General features: G+C 31.4%; 2 protein-coding genes and 1 long non-coding RNA gene across 3 annotated transcripts; 1 reads left to right on the plus strand and 2 right to left on the minus strand.

Moving 5' to 3' along the window:
* Nucleotides 1-8,075: 8,075 nt before the first annotated feature.
* On the minus strand, nucleotides 8,076-11,656 carry LOC140173503 (uncharacterized). Its single transcript, XR_011862554.1, has 3 exons — nucleotides 9,476-11,656; nucleotides 9,286-9,373; nucleotides 8,076-8,703 (listed from the first exon to the last, which is right to left on the minus strand). It is a non-coding gene; the product is annotated as an uncharacterized lncRNA (long non-coding RNA).
* A 596-nt stretch (nucleotides 11,657-12,252) lies between these two features.
* Nucleotides 12,253-13,011, minus strand: LOC112805836 (uncharacterized). Its single transcript, XM_025848164.1, has one exon. It carries the CDS (start codon nucleotides 13,009-13,011, stop codon nucleotides 12,253-12,255), a length of 759 nt encoding a protein of 252 aa, XP_025703949.1.
* LOC112805837 (plastoglobule-localized metallopeptidase 48, chloroplastic-like) lies at nucleotides 13,010-23,109 on the plus strand. Its single transcript, XM_072198292.1, has 5 exons — nucleotides 13,010-13,031; nucleotides 14,602-14,640; nucleotides 21,810-21,877; nucleotides 22,513-22,692; nucleotides 22,987-23,109. The coding sequence occupies exons 1-5, from the start codon at nucleotides 13,010-13,012 to the stop codon at nucleotides 23,107-23,109; spliced, it is 432 nt and encodes a 143-aa protein (XP_072054393.1).
* The last annotated feature ends 1,396 nt before the right edge of the window (nucleotides 23,110-24,505 follow it).

The raw sequence follows: 24,505 nt of genomic DNA on the forward strand, positions 1-24,505 counted from the left end.
TGGCACTACTCCAACGGTGGTTATTGGATCACCACTATAAATACTCTAACACCCTTCATGTATCTCTAAGTTCCAATACTCAAAACCTGCTTACCGCTTTGCTGACTTAGGCATCGGAGTGTCTTTGCAGGTACCACCCCCCATTCTCCAAACGCACAATTCAGACGGCGGCTCCCAGATGTAGATCAAGTCGGAGACCACTCTACTCTAGCGCTTGGGCCTCACAAACAAGCCCAATCACCATCCGGTTCTAGTTAAGCCCTGGAACATGAAGTATATATATATATATATATATATATATATATATAAATTTATTTATTTTATTTTTTTATTCATTATTTATTAAATAATTTAATATTTATTTTGGTCAAATCAAATAATTAGTATAATTAATTATTTATACTTAATGTTATTTATCTAGTAATATAACTGAAACATATTGAAATATCAAAAATAAAATTAAAACTAAATATTAAGGATAAAATTAAAAAATTTATATTTACTATCGTTTAATTTTTTAAATAAAAATAGGAAATAATATATTTATAAATAAATAAAAATTATTATTAAAAATTGAATATCCAGATAAAATAAAAATAAATTATAACTTGTAAAAGTAATTTATAAGATTTGTTACACAAATATTAAAATGTATGAACCGTAATGTCACTAACACAAATACAAATCATACAATATAAACAAATGTATAAAAGTAGAAGTAAAATTTTTAAACTCAAAAAATATATCAATAAATAAAAATTTTGTTATTTATCTACTAAACACGGTAGTAAATACTAGACAAAATAAAATCATATTTTTATAAATATATTTACAGATAACTAAAAAATTAAAAACAAACACACTAAACAACATAGAGCATCAATGGTAAAATATAACCTAAAAAATTACTTAAATTAAAAAAAAAATATGCATGTGATGAATTATAATAAATTTATATATGAGGAGTAAAAATAAAATAAAAAATTAAAAATAAAATAAAGAAAACAACTAAAAAAAGTAAAAGAAGGTGAAACAAATAATGTGTGGAATAAATAAAAAATGTATTGTAATGAAAGATTAATATAATCAATGAATATAAAAGATAAAAGTAAAAAATTAAAATACGATCTTATTAAACAAATTTCAAGAAAAAAATTTAAAGAAGAATCTATTAATCAACTTTTATAAAAAATTTAAAATGTCTTTAAATAAAATAATTCTATTAATCAAAATACATAAAAAAATAATTGATATAAAACAACATTGTAAAAAAATTTAACAAAATTAAGATAGAAAAAATAAAGATACAAAAATTACAAACATTACACTCGAAACATAAAATAGAGAGAAAAAAGGGATAGAAAATACATTCTAATTATATATAATTAAAATATGTTATTAAATTATTAAATTAAAAAAACTGAATTAATGACTAAGAATAATTATTAAAAATAGTAAATTCTGATGACTAAAAATAATAAATTAAACTAAAAAAATAAAAATATTATCTAAGAATATATAAATCATAGAATATATAATATAAGAGTATATATACATTAATAATAAAATAAAATGGTAGCATATAGAATTGGAATCTTCAATATTTTTAAATGAATTAAATGAATTTATTTAAAAATAATAAATATTCATTCACTACAATGATTAATACCTGTTTTATTTATTAGACCGTATTAATAAAAGAGCAATTAAAAAATATATGTGATCAATTTAAATAATTTATTTAAGTATCAATTAATTAATACGTAGTATAAACTCATTACCTTCTCAATAATTAATATTCGTTTTATTTAAATATTAATTAATTAATACTCATTTTATTATATATATATATATATATATATAAAATAAGATAATAAATTAAATTAAATAAATTCATTTATTTTATTGTCTTATATATTATTTATTAAATCATTTAATATTTATGTGATTTAATGAATCAGACAAAATTTTAAATAATTTAATATCTATTCTAATTAAATTAAATATTTGATTAGTTATGATTGATGTAATTTAACGAATCAAATAAAATATTAAATGATGAAATATTATTTATTCTAATAAAATCAAATTAAATATAATTAATGTAGTTGAATGAATCAAGCACATTAAATTAAAAAATAATGTAGTTAACTTGTCTCTTATAAAGGTACATTTTAAAAATATTTATTTTTTAATAATTTTTATAAAATATTTTTTTTATAATGTTTCTAGCCTATACTCTAAAGGCACAGTTAGCAGACCCATTAAAAAATACTTAATTAGTTAATACAAATAATTAGTATACTTGATTTGGTTCAATAAATTAAAAGAAACAAATATGAAAGAAAGAGACAAAAAAAAGTGAATGAATCAAAATGTGTAACTATCAAAAGACAATAAAAAAAGTCTTTTTTAGTTATTTATTTATTAATTATTAACTTATTATAATTAATTTCACAATATTTATTATGTGTTATTCATCTTACAAATTAACACAATCAATTAGTTTAATTATAGATAATTAATTATAATTGATATAACTCATTTTACTAAACTTTCTAAAAATATAATTAAAAAGACACGTTTTAATTTTTTGTTAAAGTAAAATAAAATAAAATACATAAATTGAATAGATATAAATCTGAAAAATTATAAAATTTTATTAACAATTCAAATAAATTAGTACCATAAAACTAAATTCAATGTCTATTTAAAATAATTATCGACCTTCTATTCTTCTAATTATTAATAATTTAAATAAAATAATACCCTATAACTTATTTTTTATTTATTTTAAGTAATTACTAACATTTTATTTTTCTAATTATTTTTTTTCTTATTTATCATTCATACTTTTGATCAAATATATTAATACACAAATAAACTAAATTAACTACCTCAATTATACTTGGACTATTCAACATAATCTTTTTAATTTGTGATTAACTACTAACCATAGAAAATAAAAAATTTAGAGTAATTTATTATTATGAACATTAATTATGTATTGTGAAATAACCTAAAATCATAATGTAATTTGTTTTTAAAAAAAATAATCAAGCATGATTGTTAATTATGAAATAACCTAAAATTATAATACATTTTATTTTAAAAAAACAATCAATGATTAATATCCATAAATAGAAACTATCGTCAAAATGCTTTGATTAAAGATATGAGGAATTAATTACTATATATTATTAATAATATATCAATTATATTAAAAAATAAAAATATAATTATCGGCATTTACATCATTAAAAGAATTAGCATCACAAGTAAAATTTTATAAAAAAAGAGTAAAATTGCATATATATATATATATATGCAATTAATATATATTGAATTTAAAAAAAATAAAGATTGTTAAGTAATTATAATTTTTTTGAAATAAATAGTAAAAAAATTAATGTTATAAACTATATTCTTTCATAAATAACCCTTTTAAGTTGTACGTTATATTTGGCATGATTTATTTGTATATTATTTAAATTTCCATTGTTTTTATAACGATCATTTATTCTTAATAATTGTTAGAGTTTTTTATGCCTTACAACAATAATTATTTATAAAAAAAAACATATATATTCTGAAAAAGTTATTAAATAAATTTATTCTTTTTGTCCTATTTTCACATTAAAAATTTTTTGTTCTGTCTTTTTTAACTATTATTATGTTATTATAATTGTTAAATAATATTTAAAAAATCTTTAAAAATAGAAATAGCGATAACACTTCGAATAATTAATTCAATAGAATTAAACTTAAACGAATAAGATGATTCAATTAATTATATAGATAATAGTATATTTATAAATATTAAAAATAAAAATAGTGTCATTAATGTAAATGACCAATACAATAATTATATAAAAAAATAAATAATTGCATAATTGCATAATTTTTAAGATCCAATATGATTAAATTTAATGGATAAATCCAAAAATATCTATACGATAATATCATAATATTTTAGCATACTGTAAATCATATTATACTTTTATATATCATATTATAACTTTAAGTCAACTCCTTAAACACATGAAGTACACAGGACAAAAAAGAATATTACAAAATAAAATTATAGTAAAATTATTTAAAAATATTGTAAAAAAGACACATTTCTTTTTTTAAATCAAAAGTTAGAAGGAAAAAAATATGCACCTAATAATGAGCAATTAAAATAGACAAAAATCTTTAAAAATATAAAAAATGAAATGTAATAGAGATAAAAAAAAATAAAAATGAAATAAATTATAAAAATTGTACCCTAAATACAAAAGAGAGAAAAGAGAATGAATGAGTAAAAAATACATTATGATCTCGTATAAATAGATGACACTAAAAAAAAATAATTAAAATTAATTCATGTATTTTGTTATCATATTGATTATTTCCTAAAATAATTTAATATTTACTCCAATAAAATCAAATCAAATCAAATAATTAATATAATTAATTAAATTAATTAATTGATATAATTAATTAATTTATATAAATTATAATAAATTGTGAAATTTAAATGTCTAATCAAATTAATTAATTGATATCATTAATTAGTTATAATTGATTTGCTATACAGAATTTAAAAAAATAAATTAAAAAATACTTTTAAAAGTATGTCATGTCAATTTTATCATTAAATACAGAAATTTAATTTTTATATAATAGAATAGATAGATTTTTATCTGTTATCGTTGAATCTTGAAACAATTTGAAAGCAAAGTAAATAATGTGTGACTCCCCAAAGGTAATGGGAAAACAAAAATATACGACCTCGCTCTTTCTCCTCGCTTTCCTCGGCTTGTATGTGCGTTTGTATTGTTTTCTACTTTCCTTAATTCCTTTCCTCATCAAAACTTTATGACTTGTATGGGTGCGTAAATTGAGTAGGACAAGTAGCATTTCTCCCGTAACCGCCATAAATTGTGTAAATACAACAAACAAGGAAACATCGTTGGTTCCATTCAAGCATTATAATCGTGGATCTGACATCAGCTGCCAAAAATGCGAAACCTGCGTGCAATTCCAATCAAAACGCCATTTTATGATCAGTAACCTCTCCTTTTTTTTATATTCTTAGGATCCGATGGATGAAAAACTAATCCCGCACGAATTTAAATTATATTTAAGAATTTTTTATGACTAATAAATTAATTAATAAATTACTGTATATATAAAAAAATTTAAATTATTTATATTTATTTAAATAAATTAATAAATAAATTATTTGACCAACTCAATTTAAATAGTTACTTCTTCTTCTAAAACTTCTTATAAATAAAGGTGAAGTATTAAAGTATATATATTTGTTAAAAATTTATTTATCACTTTTAAATTTTGGTATATATTACAAAATTTTAAGAATATTTAATATCAAATGTAATGCTTAATTTCTCGTGGATCGTTAATGATCTAATTGAAATTTATGTTAAAATATATTTAGTTGCAGAGATATACCAAAATTCTAAAGTAATAATTTAGAAAAAAATGTTCTTATTTAAGTTAGAGATATACTAAAATTCTAAAGTAAAAAATTAAAGAAAATAATTATGTGGCCAGTTATCTTCTCTTACAGTGTCACATGGAAATTTTGATATGTTTAAATTTTTTAATAATAGTTAGTGATAGAATATATTGACTAATAAGAGAAAAACGGCTTACCACTAATCCCTCACTGCCAGGATATTTATATTTTAATTACTTTTCTTAATTGAATTTCCACTTTTTAAATTTTATTTTTTATAAATAGTTATCCATTTGACAAATCAATGTAACATTAATTTTGTTTTCCAATCATATTTAATGAATGTGAGAGGATAAGTTAATGAGAATCCAATGTAAAATTCTCCTAACACATTCCAAATACTAATTTTCACAATCAAATTTAAAAAGAATAAAAATTCTTTAAACTTTTTAAAAAGTATAAATAAAAAATTTTAGGTATGAGTCACAAATAAATTGAAAATTTTACTCTAAATGCTAATTTTTTATGCATCAAATTTTTTTTCTTGTTGTTGGAGATCTAACCTCTGTTTTTAGATTATGAACCCTTCACACAGTTTTTAATCACTAAATTATAATTAGTTTTGTATTTATGTCCGATAAGACCCTATCTTTTACTTTTATAATACATTTAATAATTTCTTTAATCTAATTGAACATTAAAAAAAAACACTTAAGAATAAAAGGAATATCTTGATATAATTTAAAGGTACCCAAATTATTTTTAAAAAATTTTAGATAAAATATTTTAGTTTTCACCAAATTTTTATTACTGTAAAAGTTTCTAAGAGTTATTTACGTAAGACAGATTAGTCATACTATTATAGTATTATTTGAAAGAAAACTAATTTATCTCATAATAATAAATTTTAAAATTTAATTATCTTAAATAAATTTTGTTAAAATTTATTTATCTAATATATATATATATATATATATATATATATATATATATTAAAAGTTTTATTAAAAACTACCTAAGGATCAATCTGTCCGATAAATGTTAGAGTAATAAAAATTTATTAGATACCAAAATGTACAATTTGAAATTCATTAGGAGCTAATTTGAATGTTTATTCTATAATTTATATTTATATCCAAATATATTAAATTATAAATTTATTAAAATTCTAAAATTAACCGTATTTGTACACAAAAAATTAATTACCAAGATAATCATTTATATTAGCATACAAAATATACATTAAGAGTGAGTAAAATAACGAATTCTTTTATTTAAATTAAAAAAATATAATATTTACCGATTTAAATAAACGTGTAAGTATTTATCAAAATATATTTTTATTCACATCTCGGATACAATGAGAAAAACTAAAAAACAAACATATCTCGGGTGTACTGATTTTTCTTTGTGATACGAAGTCTGAGACTCATATCTCGTGCACGTGAGATATGAACAAGAGCGCATCTCGGATGCACTGCGTCTAAAATATGCTTATATTCTAATATGGAGCAGTGCATCCGAAATACATGCGAGGATGCAGGACGGGGACACTACATCCGAAATATAGTCAAGATCCGATATGTTTAAAAAGTTTCTTCTCTTTATTTTAAAATAATTAAATATTGTATTTTATATATGTTTTTAAAATTAATTTGATATATTAACAATTTAAAAAATATTAATAGGTAGATAATATTCTTTTTTATCTTAACAAAGTTTTGAAAAAAACTAATAATTTCACTTATGTTTAGACAATTAAATTTTAGGTTAGTAATTAATTAAGTTTGGTTAGTTTTAAAAAATATATTATATATCAATATTTATTAATGTTGAATTTGTTTATTTATTTATTTTTATTTTTGATACTTATAATAAGATAAATATTATTTCATGTTAAATTTAATCATATAATTTTTTTTAACATAAATTTCAATGAGAACAAAGATAATATAATAATAGAAATAAATATATTAATCTATATGTGTTTATTAATTTATTTCCAATAGAAATAAATACATTCCTTTTACTCATCTTTGTTTGTTTCTCCTTAAATTATAAATCATAAATAAGATATAAAAGTATTGATATGCTCTTAAATTTTATATATAACGGTATTTAAAATAAAAAAAAATTCTAAAATAACATGTATTTATGTACAAATACATAATAGTTAATTTAGTGATTAATTTAAAGTCTACACATAGTATTTTTATTCTGTAATATAAAAGAATTTAATTTTAATGTACTATCCATATAAAATAATTTTACAGGTATATCTAATAATATAATATTATATTAATAAAAATAATAACTTTTTATATTATCCGTATGAAATAATCAGAAAAAGATAGATGCTATTAAATTATATATAAAATATTTTACAACATCGAATTATCAAAATTACTGTCATAGTATATAACGAAACAAATGAGAAATAACCAGAGAGAGAGCAGTTTGATGTACAAACAGCTCGCACTATTGCAGAATTGGAAAATGACCACCCCCAAGAAAAGAAATCCTTTGGTCACATGTAACATCACTGCATTCTGCATACATGGGTAGTGAGCTAGCTTATAAATAGATTCCTTTGAAGGGTGGGATGAGCATCCTACAGGCCACAGCCACAAAGAAGCCAAAAATTCACAAGGCTTTGTATTCTTTGTATTCCCCCTTCTTTTTCTACCATGGCTTTGCTTTTTCTTTTGCCCCTAGTCATTTCCCTGAGTGGTGTTTCAGCCATTGAATTAGCAACTGAGCCAATATCTCCATCTCATGCATTCCAAGAAAATAAACCAATAGCCCCAACTCCATCTCAAGCTTTTCCTGCAAGTTCTGAACCTATAACACCATCTCATGATTTGCCTGAAATTGTGGCAATAACCCCGACACAATCTCCTTCCCCTGCAAAAGAGCCTATAACACCATCTCATGATTTTCCTCAAAGCAGGTCAATGACCCCAACCCCATCCCATGCTCCTACAAATGAGCCTATAACTCCTCATATTGTGCTTGCAAGTGAGCCTGTAGTCCCATCTCATGATTTGCATGCAAACAGGGAAATAGCCCCAACCCCATCTCCTGCATTTTTCGCAAATGAACCAATAGCTCCTCATGCTTTCCTTGCAAATGAACCTTCTGCTGATGATGAGTCAGACCCCCCAGTTGATTCAGTGTCTCACATTCGCAGCTTCTACAGTTCCAGAAAGATTAACATTTAAACTCGCCAATCATGTCTGAAATCGAGCGATCATGTATCTTAGTATCCATCAGTAATAATTTTGAGAGGGAAATATTCAATATCAAAGACGGTTGATTATATACAATATCTTAGTATTCAACGGCATTATATCTTTCTGAATACTATAGAAACGGTTCATGTTTCAGCATCTTTCTTGCGTGAAATTAATATGCAACATCAGTGTTAGAACAGATCTGCTTATAGGAGTTATTATGTAGCGGTCATCGCTTTTATCATCTTTCTACTTTGCTTCTTTACTCTTTTTATCTTTTGTTTTTTATTTTTCTGGGTATCTATCTGATCAAGGAAGATTGTTGAGAACCGGCAACCAATAGCAGATTGGTTGGAATTAGTAATTTTATCATTTCAACACCATTAATTTTTGAAAACAAATAACTACTAATTTAATTAACAATTTTATCATTACAAACATTATGAAATGTGTGGGATTAAAAACAAAAATCTAATTTAGGTGAACTGGATAAAAATGTTTTAATTTCCAGTCATTGTGTTTGCATGGTAATATACCTCCCTTGAGAATTTCATAGAAGTAACAGTGTTATAATTAGTTAATTACCTCTCACCCTTCCAAACTGAATCTTTGCTTTTTCTATCTGTCTTGTCAATGTCGGAAGACTAGTTTTATTTTTGGGCTGCTGAATGGTCTGAAGAATTATCACATAAAGGAAGTTAATAGAACTAGTATAAAAGGAAAACACTAACAAACTCAGGCACTTAAAAAATCACCGCAGATGGTTATAACTTACACGGTTAGGAATCACTTCCTGCATCTTTGCAGGTTACCAGATGCGCAATCTTGAATATTATAATTTCCTCCTTCCTACAAGAATCAGTGGCGATTCTTTCCTTTTTTTTCCCCTTAAATTGTTATGAAAAGTTAGCACCTATAGCCATAACTACCACAAATCACATGGTTTGCATCCCCTGCCTCTGTCCAGTTCCTTACATGCTCATCTGCCTAGCTTTACGGTCCATTTTTTCCGTAGTCGTCTGTCAGTGGCGTGTCAACCATTGAATATGTGAGGCCACAACTGCAACCTCCATTAGTTAATGTTTTGCTTGTAAGCCAATAAACAGGAGCCGCAACATGAACACCATGATTATGAGGTTCCAGAGTAAGAATTTCTTTTACGACTCTTTTAGCAACCTTGGTATTTCTATTATTTTTGCAAGCTGCCAACAAAGCTCCTAAAATAACAATATCAGGCTTCCAAGGCATTCCTTTTACCAGTTCCTCTGCCTCTACTAACTTACCCTCTTTCCCAAGAAGATCCACCATGCATCCATAATGTTCAATCTTCTGGTCAACCCCATACACATTTTTCATCGAATAAAAGATCTCACGACCAACATCAATCAAGCCAGCATTGCAACAAGCCGACAAACCCCCTAAGAAAGTTAATTGTTCGGGATGACAAGTTGCTCCTCCTTCAGCTTCTCAAAGAGACCAAGAGCATCTTCAACATGTGCCTGAGCAGCCAACCCAGAGATCATCACATTCCAAGTAGCAACATTTCTCTCAGTATTTCATCAAACAACTTCCGAGCCATAAAAATCTCCCCATTCTCCGCATACATGTAAACCAACGCCGTCCCAAGAATCACTTCCTTCAAACCTCTTCACCTTCATGAACTCATGAATCCTCTGCCCAAGCTCAAGATACCCCGCCCGAGCGCAAGCCGATAACACCGAAGCCAGCATGGCAGCATTGGGCTCCAATCCATCTCCAATCATCTCATTAAAAAGCCCCAAAGCCTCGTCATAACATTGATTCTGAGCATACCCACAAACCATCGTCGTCCAATGACTCAAACTCCTGGCCGGCATTTCATCGAACATAAGGCGTGCACGGGCAAAATCACAACAGAGTAACACCTGACCAAACCATTGGCGACGTGGGAATCAAAGCACATCCCGAATTTCTGCACGTGTGTGTGAACCTGGGTACAGGCTGGCAGGGAGGAATGTTAGAGCAGGCTTTAAGGAATATCGCCCAGCTTCCTCATGGAGACGTGAAGGCAGAGAGAGTGATGGGGATTGGGGCTAGAGGCGTGGGCGCGGATGAGGGTGTTCCACATGAAGGTGTTGGGTGAGTATGGGAGGGAGGAAAAGATTCTAGAAGCGACGGTGAGATCGGCGAAGCGGGAGAGGGCAAAGGAGGAGAGGAGGCGGCTGTCGGCGAATGGTCGTGGCGGATGCGGGCGGTGAGGATCATCTGGGCGAGGACTTGTTTTAGATGGTGTATTGTGGTGCATTGGTCGGCGAGGAGAGAGAGACTAGGAGGAGTTGGCGGCGGAAGTGGAATGGTTGAGAAGAGTGAACGGGGAAAGCGGTGTTTAAGCGAGACGTGCAGTTTTGCGGCAACATTCGAAGAAAGGTGGTTGGTGATCAGAGACTCGAGTTTCCCAAGTTATCCACCACCGGCGGCAGCAAAGCAAGGTTGTTGCGGAATTCAATTCCCGACCGATCAGGTGCTTCGTGCAGAAGGCGGAATTCAATTCCCGACACAGAAGAATGAAGTAACCATTCAACCAAGCTAAGTGTACTTCCACTGATTCTTTTCATACATATATATGCATGTTATTTGGCTTCAACTCGTTAGTTTTTTATGAGTCAAAACTCAAAACTTTACATTCGGCCAATATCTAGTGCCAACTGGCAACTTAACAGATGATTGTGAAGACACACGTCACATCCAAATTTAACGAAGATTGTGAGTGCTGTCTTACCCATTTCAAATCAAGAAACTCAAGGCCAGAACACGAAACATCTGCCCAGAAACACGCAGATAACGAAGAATCCTCTCCCGCATTCACACAAAAAGTAAAAATTAAAAAAAAAATCACATCGCAAAAAACCCTCACCCAGACCGCCAGAACACGAAGCATCTGCCCCTCATCCCTTGGCAAAGCACCTTGTGCCACACCTCCTCGTCCCCTATTTCCCTCGTCGCTTTTATAATTTTTTAAAAGAAAAGTTTAGGAGTCAGCAATTTTATTGCATTCTGGTCAGTATCTAACCAACAGAGAAAGGTAAACTATTGGATGAAATCTCAAACCAATCTCACACTATTAAATCATCATTAATAGTTAATTGATGGTTACGAATCACAAATATTGTTGCCCTTAACATTGCTCTTTTTAAAATTATTTTAACTGAATTTTTCCACATTATGGTGAACAGCGAAAGTTCTTATTCTATTTTGTCCAAAAAGAAATTCTTATTCTAATTCCGAATCTTTTCTTTCTTTAACAAACAAAAATAAGGTTTTTCTTTTTCAATAAAGCTGCTTAGAAAATTAAAACAGAAAACAATATAAAAAAGAAAAAAATTGGGAAAGAGAACTCCACACAAAATGCATAATATTATTCACATGATGAATTACACCCAAATTACACAGAATCAACTAACTAATTTTTTTTTTCATGATTAAATGCAAATACTATTCACATTATGAACTATAACCAAACTACACAAAAGAATCAAGTAACTAATTTCAATTTTTATTTACATTTTTGACGATTTAATTAGTTGGCATCCGATAGCGACATAAAGGGCATAAATGACTAGTCTTGAGCCAGCGGATGATGCATTCTTGATGATACAGATGCTTACAAGGCATTGATAAAACTTGTTCTGCATCATCACCGTAATCAAATTCAGATAGACAAATACTGCACCTCTCTGTTGCATTGTTATTTTTTTCAAGCTTCACTTCCTCAAGAGAATCAATGGCACTCTTCGAAGTAGGAACCATCTTAATATTAGTATTTCCCATGGAATCTTCAATGATGAAGTCGGTGATAATGTCGCCGTAGTCATCAACAAACTCTAACGAATTCTGGATAATAATGTCCAAATTCAAACTGAACAAACGAAAATCAGGTCTTTCGTAGAGGAATCCGGAAGGACGAGTTTGAATTGTGGCTTCCGCGTAGGATATGACATCTGGCATTATGTGATGAATCAAGACATTTGGTATAACATCATCAGGAAAATGCAATTGCATGTGTGATGAACCGTTTTGAAGGAATTCTTGCGCTTGCATTAGAATTGAGCTGTGACATGCAAACGTATCAGTGGCTCCTAACACTGGATAATGTGATTGTGGTTGTTGAGGATGAGTAGTCCAGCACGTTTGATGCCTAACTCGTACCTTGAGAATGAAGTAATCTGCTATTTTATCTCCGATGAGAGTTAGATAAAGTTCCAAATCTTCCTCTTGTTCTTGCAACAATGAGGGAGATGACACTTCCCAGGAAAAACCAAATGGCGACGTCATGATGATGAAATTGAGAACTGGTTTGATGCTTCAAGTTCGTTTATCAGAAATATAAGAAACTTTCTCTAATAGAAATAAGAATCAAACTGAGAATTAATCTTGTTGCTTTCTGCTTACTTGTATATATAAACAAGAGTTCCTAGTAAAATTTGGTACTGAATCTCAATTGGATACTAATTTTTTTTTTACAAAGTGACATTACTTTAAGAGAGGGAAGGTAATTGGATCTTAATTGTATATTAATTGACCGAACTATCTTTTTTAGTTTAATTAGGATAATAATCTTTTAGGATAATTATTTTATATGATTTTCTAACTACTTTTATTTTCTTGGATTATCATTCATAATTTAAAAATTAAAAATTAAAATTTATTATTTTTGTTAAATTCAATCTTATTTTATTTTTTTACTAACTCACTGAAACTAATTGTTTGAGATAAGTAAGAAAAAAAATATATCGATCATTATTTATAAAAAATAATTAATATTTATTTTATTTAAAAATCAAAATAACTGCCAATTATTTGAATTAATGTGTTTTCTTTCTTGGAGTAGTTATAAATAGATTGATAAATTGATTAGACAAAAGAAATAAATTGATTTACAAAGATTTTGTACAAAATTATTATCAAGTGGTTGAATACTTGAATCCTAATTTATAATTTGGACGATCTTTCATTTTATAGAAATTTAGTAAGCACAGGCATACTTAGAAGATTTTCGATCCCTGTAAAAAGAGTTCAAACATATCCTGTTTAAATACTTCATAATCCCTTATCACTTGCTTCAAATCTCATGATAAACACTCTTCAATTAATTTTTTGTTTGTTCCTATTCTTTTTTAAACAATGTTTTTTGTAATGGACTTCTCTACTTATCCTCGATTATCAAAATATTCAAAATACAAATATATACCGCTAATCCATTTCAGTTCAATTAACTTGAATTTTTTAGGATAACATTACATCTATCAAAAATCAATCCCTGTTAGCATAGAAAAATACGATTTAGCATCTCATAATTTTTTATATTATTACAAATAAATTTGATTATTTTAATTATTAATTATTTAATTAAAAAATACATAAATCAATATATATATATATATATATATATATATATATATATACACAATATATAATAGTTAATTTGATAATTAATTTTAAAAATATTTTTTATCTAATTTTTCTATTTTGGATGATACAAAAGAAAAAAAATCAACACTAACTTTATTAAAAAAGAAATTTTAGATGATCAATATTTTTTATTATTTTTATTTTATATTAAAAATATTAATTTCTTAATATTTTTCCTATTAAAATTGTTCGTTTAAAATACCTCAAAATATTATTTAAAAAGGGAAATAAAAAAGAACTTTTTATTTTTAATATTGAAGTAGTAATGGTATTTTTTTAAAATGTGGATTGTTAGGGTATTATTATTAAATGTGGAGCTATTTAATTAGAGAAGTAAAAATTAGACCGTTCGATTTATTAGAAATACAAAAATCAGACTGTTCAATTTATAAAAGTACACAGATCGAACTGACTGATTTATTGTTTTGCTTTCAATCACCGGAACACGCCGAGCGATTCCAGGATTAAATGAATTGGGGAAAGCACTTCTAGGTAATAATAATATTAAAATTGAAGTATCCCTTGTGAATTGGGATCCTAAGTGATGCAGTTTAGTGTTGTATTTCATTGATTCTGTTGATTAAGCTTTTGAATTTTCATGAATCTTTGTATTCCTCTATTACAAGCTGTGTTCCCCTTAGAATGCTTTGTTTACATGATTACTCTTTCTCTCTCTCTGTATATATATATACTCACTTCTACCTCATACACTAAGCTGACAAACACTAGCCGTCTAGCCGTGTGCATCTCACCGGCACAACTCATGTAACTGATATATGGCATAAGATGTATATACAAAATCACACGACCCTCACAAGTTTTCTGCCTCATGTAGTTGGGCCATTGGATAAAACTTGTTCCCCCGTATAACTCCTTCCCTGAATGGTTCAAATTGTCTATATTTAGGCTTGTTTTGGTAAAATTTTTCTTTTCACAAATAGCTTATTAAAGTTGGTTTTTGACAGATAGCTTTTTAAAACCTGTAATACCAATTTTTGGTAAACCAAACTAAAAATTATTTTTAGAAAGTATCCTTTCTACGGAAATAAATCTTTATCCGCTAGACAAGAAGATAGCAAGTTATAAATTTTATCTTTTTTTGATAGGACATGTATTTTACTATAAAATTGAAGTAGTTAACGGCGGGGTTACCTCTATTGTGGTGACGAATCTTGTATATGTTCCTAAGAAAAAGGAATTTATCCAATTTTTGGGGTCTCGAAAGGGGCGTGGAAAATTCCGATACCTACCAAGGAAAATCCCGAAACAACAACAATTGTATTTGATAAAATAGTTTTAAAATTTAAAAGAGTAAAGTACCATTTGTACCCATGAAAGTTGGAAACGCTAACAAATGTACCCACGAGAGAAGGAAACTACCAAATGTAACCATCAATCGTGACATTCGTGGGACGAAACTAACCGAGCCTTATTCCGGCGTTGACTCCGTTAGTAACTCATCTTCCGTGGCACTTCCCGGCATGACATGGCTTAGGGGGCCTCTTATGTGGATTGCTGAGCTGTGTGACCGTTATAATGTATCCTCAACCCCAAAATTTCCCAAATTCAAAGCTTGTTCCATCCCCAATAAGAACCCTAACCCTAGATTCACAAAAATCTTCAAAATTATACCGATGTCGAGGCGAAGACTGTTTACTCCAACTTCGAATGGCAATGGTAGTGTGTCTGGAAGCTCAAATTCAGGAAGGGTGCATGATAAGAAGTTCAATGGGAGATGTCTCTGTGGGTTGGGGGTGACGCTGTTACAGTCAGGGACGGCGATGAATCCTGGGAGGTGGTTCGTACGTTGTTCCAATTGGAAGGTAACCCGTTTTACATCTTGTTCTCTGTGAGTTGAATCGGTATCTGATTTTAGTTTTTCTGCCATGGATAGAACTCGGACTGCAACTTCTTTGCATGGGTAGACGAAATCGAAGGGCAATGGGAGGGTTTGAGGAGAACACTGTCAGAAAGAAAGATGCTGGAAGACGCTAATGATGCTAACATTGAACTGAAGATGCTGATGATGTTAGGGAGGTGTGAAGTTGAAGTTAGTAAAGTTAGGTTTTGGCTTGTGATTATGTCAATGGTGGTGGTATGTAATGTTGTCTGCACTTTGTATTTGGCTCTCAAGGGATTTTGAGCCCAAGCAGTTTGCAGTGTTAGGGTTGACAAAAATACCCATGTTCGATTATGTATCTGTCATTTGTAGACATGTGGAAGACAGAAAATGTCAAAAAGAGTCTTATAAGACTTGTAAATTTGCAAAAGTTATCTATTACTAATACTAATTTCAAGTCATTTTTTACTTTCTGCTCCAAAATAACATGAAAGACATGCAAAATAAGCTCATAAGTACGTAGAAATTTAGCAACTGAAGTGTTCAAGTTATACTAGTTATAGGTATGAGTTTTCAACAATGACCATGCACAAACACCGAATACCAAAACATAAGCAATTGTAGGTATAGTATGTGACATATCCAACAATTGTAATCTAAACTGCCATGGCACAGTACCAAGAAAAAAAACATAATATAAACACTATTGCTTCAAGGAATTGGAGTGGAGTTGCTGCTGCCGCTTGATCCTTCCTTCAAGTGTGCAGTTGTTGACCTCTTTTTTGGTGGATGACGGAAGGCAGGCTGAGGCCACGGAGTTGAGCTTGATCCTCTCCCTGTGGGAGTAGGCATGAATTCCATGAATCTGGAAGTAGTCCCCTGGGAGGCAGCTTGCATGGTTTGAGTTGTCACAACGGGTGGGACATCAGAGGCCGTGGGTGATGGAGTAGTAGTAGCTAGTGTTGTTGGAGCAGAGTGTGGTTGGTGAGTAGTTGGTGGTGGTCTTCGCAGATTCTTCTTCTTCCTTGGTGGCTTTTTTGTAGTTGTTGGCCTAGTTGAAGGAGACCTCACTGGATTAGGAATGGGTTGAGGAACTGAGTTTGTCTCCTACAACAGTAGAAACATATGATTGATTTCATTAAGAACTTTTAGAATGAAGTTGTAAAATACAGCATTAGACTTACATTTGGTGGCTGAAATGCTGCTGCTTCAACTGCTTCTAGATTCTCTTCCCAGAACATCTCCTCTTGTCTAGCAGCCTCATCCCCATCATCCTCAGCAGGTGGGTGTGGATTTGTACTTTGTCCCCCAGCACTCCCAGCCATGGCTTCCTTCTTCTTGGAATAGTTACGACTGTTGTGTCCAGTCTGCAATACATGTAACATGAACTTTCAGGTTGTGGACATTGAAAGCACAAGTAATGGGAGCATATGAATTATGGTTTACCTTTAGGCAATACTTGCAGGTGATGGGGCCATACTTTCTGGGAGTCCTATGAAGATCTGGGTGGGGTTCTTTTGGGACGTCATTCTTTTTGTCTCTCTTCAACTTTAGCCTCCCAATCTGCTTCTTGTATACTGGGGGTAATATAGGAGGTAGATCAACATGCTGCCAGTATTCTTGACTAGGGACAAGCTGGATAATGTATTGATATGTGCTATTATATGCCCCCATGGAAAGCCAGTTATGTGCATGTTCCTCTGGCTTCCTATTCTGATATGCCAGTGCAGCACATGCATGCTTGCACGGCAAGCCAGTCAGTTGCCAAAACCTACATGAACAAGTCCTCTTTCCTATATCCACCATAACCTTATGAGGCAAGCAATGTACTTCATACACATTGCCAGGATCATCTCCGGTGGGAAATGGCCGCCACTTGTTGCTCTCCTTTTTCTCTTTTTCAAGCCTACTCTGTTGCACAGGAGTGATAACTCCGTTATAACCCACCAACGCCTTCTTGTTTCTTGCAATTATACTCATCATATAACACCGTACCTCTTCCAACATAGTTATTATAGGCTTCCCTCTCATTTTCTTGATCCTAGAATTGAATGATTCGCAGTTGTTGTTTGTGTAATTGTCAGATTTTGGGTACTCACTAAAACCACTCCTACTCCATTGACTTGTAGGGATCCTATTCAGATACACCCAAGCATGGGGATTAACCCTTTTGATTCTATCCAGGACAGCATTGAACTCTTGAGGGGTTGTGGCCTTGGCACATCTCCACATTGCCATTTTCAATTCTGTGTCACCCCACTGCTTTCTGAAGTTCTGCCATATGTGCATAGCACAAAATCTATGATGTTCTCCTGGATTCACTTCACGCATAGCTGGGATGAGGCCCTGGTAGACATAAGTAAAGCGACCAACTCATTATATTATATGATGGACAATAACTATGACAGCAGCAGGCAAGCAGATACATTATAACAAACTAAAATTACAATGAAGACATACACATGGGATAGGAATTTAGATATTACCTTCTGCATGTCTGACATAAAGTTGACACCATTGATTGCAGCGTCACCTATGTCTTCTTGGAGGATTTTCAGAAACTATTTCCAGCTATCCTTGCATTCACACTCCACAACAGCGTACGATATCGGATAGATGTGGTTATTGGCATCATGGCCGATTGCAGTCAACAACTGTCCAGGGTAGTAACCCTTTAAAAAAGTTCCATCTAACCCTATAAAAGGCCTGCAGCCAACCGAAAAACCCTTCTTACACCCTTCCAAGCATATATATATCCTTTTGAATTTATGCCTAGTCCCTTCAACATAATCAGTACTAATCCTCACAGTGGAGCCAGGGTTGGTCCTCATAATTTCATTAGCATAGTCCCTAAGAACAGCATACTGAGCTATTTCACTCCCTTATATTAGTTGTTTCACCTTCACCATAGCCCTGTATATCTTCCTCTCATTCACAATGACGTCATACTCCTTTTTGAAAAAATCTTGTGCCTGCCTTTGAGTTAAGTCTGGATGATCACGGATCTTGTCCTCAAGCTCCTCAACAACCCATTTACCATCTGCAGATTTATTCTTGTTAACCCTGCTGCAGGTATGTTCATTCACAAACGTTTTCACCTGAAAGCTTAATGGAAATGACCGTTTTACACAGTATATCTGCCACATACAACTCTCATCATAACATATGGCCTTGCACCTAGTTGAATCAACCCTTGGAAAGAATATGCTTCTCCCTAAATTGATGTTGAATTTCCTAACTGCCTTCTTGAAATGGTCCAGATTTTCAAACTCCATGCCAACCTCCAACCTTACTTCCCTCACTGGAGCATCTGGATTTGCTTGAGGAAATGCTACCTGCTCACTGTCTTCATCATCACTTGCAACAGAATCAAGCTCCTCCGACTCGTAACAATGCATCCCTGCACTTGGTTCTGACATATTTTCACCATCCACAGGTATATAGAATGAAGGATGCTTGTTTGGATCCTGGTTGGGTATGAATGTTTGCCCTGAAGGTGGAGGTCTGACTGTTGATCGTCGCTTGGACTTCTGTTGACTACCCCCAACCACATCTGGATTTAAATCTGGTTCCGGCTGTGAACTACTGGGTTGACTACCAGTACCGGGTTCTTGACAAGGCTGTGGGATGTATTGTGTGAAAATCTCGACAAATTCGGCAGACCCTTTATCCATAGTGGGAGCCACTGACTCCGTAGACACTGGAATTTGGTTTCCAGTTTCCTCACTTGCAGCTGACACATTTGGTTGTTCAGGTTGTGGAAGAGTCTTCTCTAGAGGTTGATATTGCGGTAAGTTGGGTTTAGTGGGTGGATTTGGTAGCTGAATGATCCTTGGTGCCTCATCGAAGGTTACCTTTAGTGAATGGGTGGGTATATTTGGTTGATCATTGCTGAATTCTGGTTGTGCTGTGTTTCTTGGGGTATGATGGACTTCTTTCTCTCCCTCAGCATCCTCTGTTTGGGCATCCGGTCCAAGCATACCTCCTACAGTCTCACTCAATTTCACCACTCTCTTTCTCTTCTTCTTTGGGGTTTGGGGTCTCCTAACACACAATTTGGTTCTGTGCTTCACTGGGGTCCTACTAACATTTAATATCTCAAGCTCTGGTTCTGGTTCATTGTTCTCTTCTACGATCTCAGGAACGTCAACTGGATGCTCGGTGAACACTTCAACTCTCCTCCCATTGGCAATGGCTGCTTCATACATACTCACCACATCCATGTCTAGTCTAAGCAATCTCAACCCACCATCCGACTCCTTCCCAGGTTCAAGCCAATAAAGCTCACTCACATCATTGTACCCTGTGTCCTTTACTAAGTCATTCATGAAGAACTTATTAAGCGTGTCCACATTCACTCTTTCAATCTCTGTTTTCTCTCCACCAACATATGCCAGTTTCCCATCATCACCCTTTTCAAATTTTCCTCCGTGACTAATGACTAGTGTAATGTGGATAGTTGCCATCTGCAAACATACATGTATACACAAAAGAAAACCAATTCACAACCAGATCATAGCCACTACAAAGACACCCTAATAAAAACCTCATACCCACAACCATGCACCAAAAATCCAGAAAACAACGACAGAGAAATCGAGGCTTAGTACTTACCTATGGATGACACCATGCAACTCCAACAGCTGACACGATCCACACCAACAACCACCCTCTCTTGACCACGGAGATTATCGTTAGGGTCGGAGATTTTCTGTGAGTGGAGAAGATGAACAGTTTAGTCTTAGGGCTCTACCCTCTGTTCTGTGAAACGCGCGAAGAGGTTTACCTCTGATAACTGTTCAATTCTAATTTCCCTTTTTTTTAAAAAAATTAAATTTTGGAATCCAATTATATTTTTAGGTGATTGTATTTATAATTTCCACCTGTGAAGCCCCCAAAGCCATGTCACGCCGGGAAGTGCCACGGAGGATGAGTTACTAACGGAGTCAATGCCGGAATAAAGCTTGGTTAGTTTCGTCCCACGAATGTCACGATTGATGGTTACATTTGGTAGTTTCCTTCTCTCGTGGGTACATTTGTCAGCGTTTCCAATTTTCATGGATACAAATGGTACTTTACTCAATTTAAAATGATTATGATAGACATAAATAGTGGGAGAATCTTTTATCCTGAATGAAATTTCACATTAATAATATAACTAAAGGTAAATTTGAATATTTATTAATATGAGATTATATTATATTTTTATTTTGATAAACACAAATCAACTTGTTCTCAGAAACATCCTTAATTTTTTAAAACTACAAGTACAAGAACGTAATTTTTTTTTATTTACAAATACAAAGCACCTCTCAAAACAGTTTTACCAAATGATGCCTAAGGGCAAGATTCAAGGCTATAAATCTTTCCCCTTATGCAATTGTCATTGGCTAAACTGTTCTACTTGGTAGAAAACGTCATTCTCAATATTTCCATGCACGGATACCCACCAAAAATTTTCTCTTTTTGCAGAACCATTAACATTGGGTGATCTAGGCTTGAGTTGCTTCTTAGATGGAATACAATACTAGTTTTGTTTATCTCTAACAGCAAGGACTCCCCATGTGTGCATGATTGCATGTGAAAGGCATAGTTATGTTGTTGTTGATTTGATCAATGATGAATTTACTGGGCTCACCTGGCACCAAAGCCAACCACTTTTTGCTGTACGAATTATGAATTTATACATGCTTTTCAGATCCTAATGGCCATCTGTATATGATGCTCTCAAAAGACATTGCTTTTTGTTTCACGCAAGTTCCTTATATTCAATGACATCTTAGAATGTTCAATAACACGGTTCCCCTAAAATGAATTGCAGGAAGCGTCGCAGAGCAGGTCATGCTCCTAGAGAATATAGGGACATCTGTCCTTGTTTCCAAAAATCAGGTATCTCAAACACTTAGAAAAACAAACATTTTGTTCAGCTTGTACTCAGTAAACACACTTGGTTGGAAGGCAATATATTAGATAAAATATACATGCTCTACGGTGCTTGATCTCAGTGGAAATGCTAGGTTTTGTGGTAACACACAATTAGTTTATGCAAAAGGAAAACAAACAAAGATGCAAATGTACAAGCATGTATACACACAGCACAACTTCGCTAATGGCCTTGTACATAAAAATCACATGCATGTTGCCACAGCGGTGAATTCTTTTGCATGAACTCCATTACTTTTCTTCCTCAAAATTGAAGAGCCAGTGTTCATTCCATTAATTCTATGCTTGTATATGGATATGCAAGCACATTTGTGTAACCATTCTTGAAACAATTTAACTAGTTCCTCTTGCAATTACCAACTTAGGAATGATAATTCCGGTTAAGTATAGGAGCAATGAAGTTTCTGCATTTAACATATGATAGTTATGAATTTGCAGAGTATGGCTGCATGACATAATATACTTGTTATAAGGAGTTCTTTTTTTATTATGCAACTTGGGTCAAGAAGTAATTTCAATTATGCTGCCAGCAAAGTTGTTATTAAAAGTTGAATAACTAACAATATCTCTTGTTATCTCAGCTTCCTGATCTTCACCACTTGATGGTTGAAGCTGCACAAATATTAAATGTTGATTCCCCTGATCTATATGTTCGTCAAAGTCCTGTGCCGAATGCATACACACTAGCTATAAGTGGCAAACGACCATTTGTTGTTATTCACACTAGCCTTTTGGAGCTCTTGACAAGAGCAGAGTTACAGGTTATATTATATATATATATATATATATATATATTTTTTTTTTTTTTTTTTTCTTTCACATCTTTTTTTTTTTTACATTTATATTCATTGAAAATGAATAAATAAATATGCTAGTTACAAAGTAAAGTTAATTGATTTTCATATCGATCATGAAAAGTAGAAAAGCAAGATGCTTTGACATTTCAATCCACCACAGTTTCTCCCATAGTTCACCTCCCAAGCTCTTCAATGAACTATTCATTACATCAATTACAAAGTTGTCACCTGGACTCATATTGCAACATTAATGTCTAGGAACTAAAGAGGACTTTTTCTAGAACAGGACATAAGAGAAATAACTTGGAAAAAGGGGAGACAGATTTAACCTCTAAGTACCTGCTGAACTATACATCACATGAACTAAGCAGGCAAACCTGAAAATTAGAAATGACATGTAGTAACATAGAATGATGGAAATTGCAAAAGCTTGTTAAAGAAAGGTTTAGAACATTGAAGTCCTACTCAACCTTTGCACCAGCATTAGCCAGTCAAACTCACCTAAATTATCTTTGCATGCATCTTCTATTGTAAAAGCTATTTTGCCAATTTTATTAACTAGTGTAGCATCCGTGAAATTCTTCTCCTTAATCTGTGTGGGCTATGACTTATGAGTAGTAACGGGATGTAGTAGGAAGTTATACTTCAAGGGTTTGTGTTTTACATGATAATATATTTCTTCTTTTCCATTATGCTTGATCAAAAATGTTAAAATTATGCTTTTCAATCTTTTCCGATGTTGTGGTTCAAAAAATGCTATTAACTCGCCATCAGCTTATTTCAACAGGCTGTTTTGGCTCATGAGTTGGGTCACCTAAAATGTGATCATGGAGTGTGGCTGCAAGTATTCTAACCCTCGGAGCTTATATTGTACCTGGTATGTGAAACAGTGTCTTGTTTCAGTTTTTGATAAATTGTGATACACAAGCACAAACACATGTATTATATATTATTTATATTGTTTATACACTGATTTGTCATAAATATTAGTAGAATTTGAACTCATTGGAGAATTTGGAGTACGCCCAACATTTTTCTAGTTTCTAATCCCAAATTATTTTATATCTTCCGGTCAAGTAGTTAACTGTGTCAGATGATAAAAGTTGGGGAGACACGAGTAGTCCAACGCGTCCTAAATGAAGTAGGGTAAAAAGTCCATGTGACATTCTTTTTTCCAATTGAGTAATAAGTTAACAATCATGAAACATTGAATATGATGCCTACTTTCAAGCTCGTCCTTTGTTGTAGGCATTGGAGGTATGATAGCTCGGACTATGGAGGAACAGTTATTCCGGTGGATACGAGCTGCTGAGTTGACTTGTGATCGAGCAGCTCTAGTTGTTGCTCAGGACCCTAAGGTATTCTATTGGCAAACATCATCATCATCATCTATATATATATATATATATATATATTGGTTCTACAGACACGAACACCGGACAAACACCACATGAAATATGCTGACACACGAATTTAACATTCTTATAAGACACGGGTACGTGACATATATATAAAATATAAAGTATTTTTAGATTAATTTTAATGATATTTTAGTATTTTATTGATATAAAAATATAAATTAATTTTTTAATTATTTTTAATGTCTTTTTTAAATATATAAAGTATTTAAAACATGTGTTGTTTTAATAATTGTAATGGTACCAGACTCAATCAAGAAGAAGAGGAAAAAGGAAAGGAAGACTGAGAGTGTAGAATCAGAGAAAGCAGAGAGAAAGAGAGAAAACTAAAGCTGTATTGATTTGGATTTTGTGAACAG

Source organism: Arachis hypogaea, chromosome 6 (genome assembly GCF_003086295.3).
Source record: "Arachis hypogaea cultivar Tifrunner chromosome 6, arahy.Tifrunner.gnm2.J5K5, whole genome shotgun sequence".
Classification (NCBI taxonomy): Eukaryota; Viridiplantae; Streptophyta; class Magnoliopsida; order Fabales; family Fabaceae; genus Arachis; species Arachis hypogaea.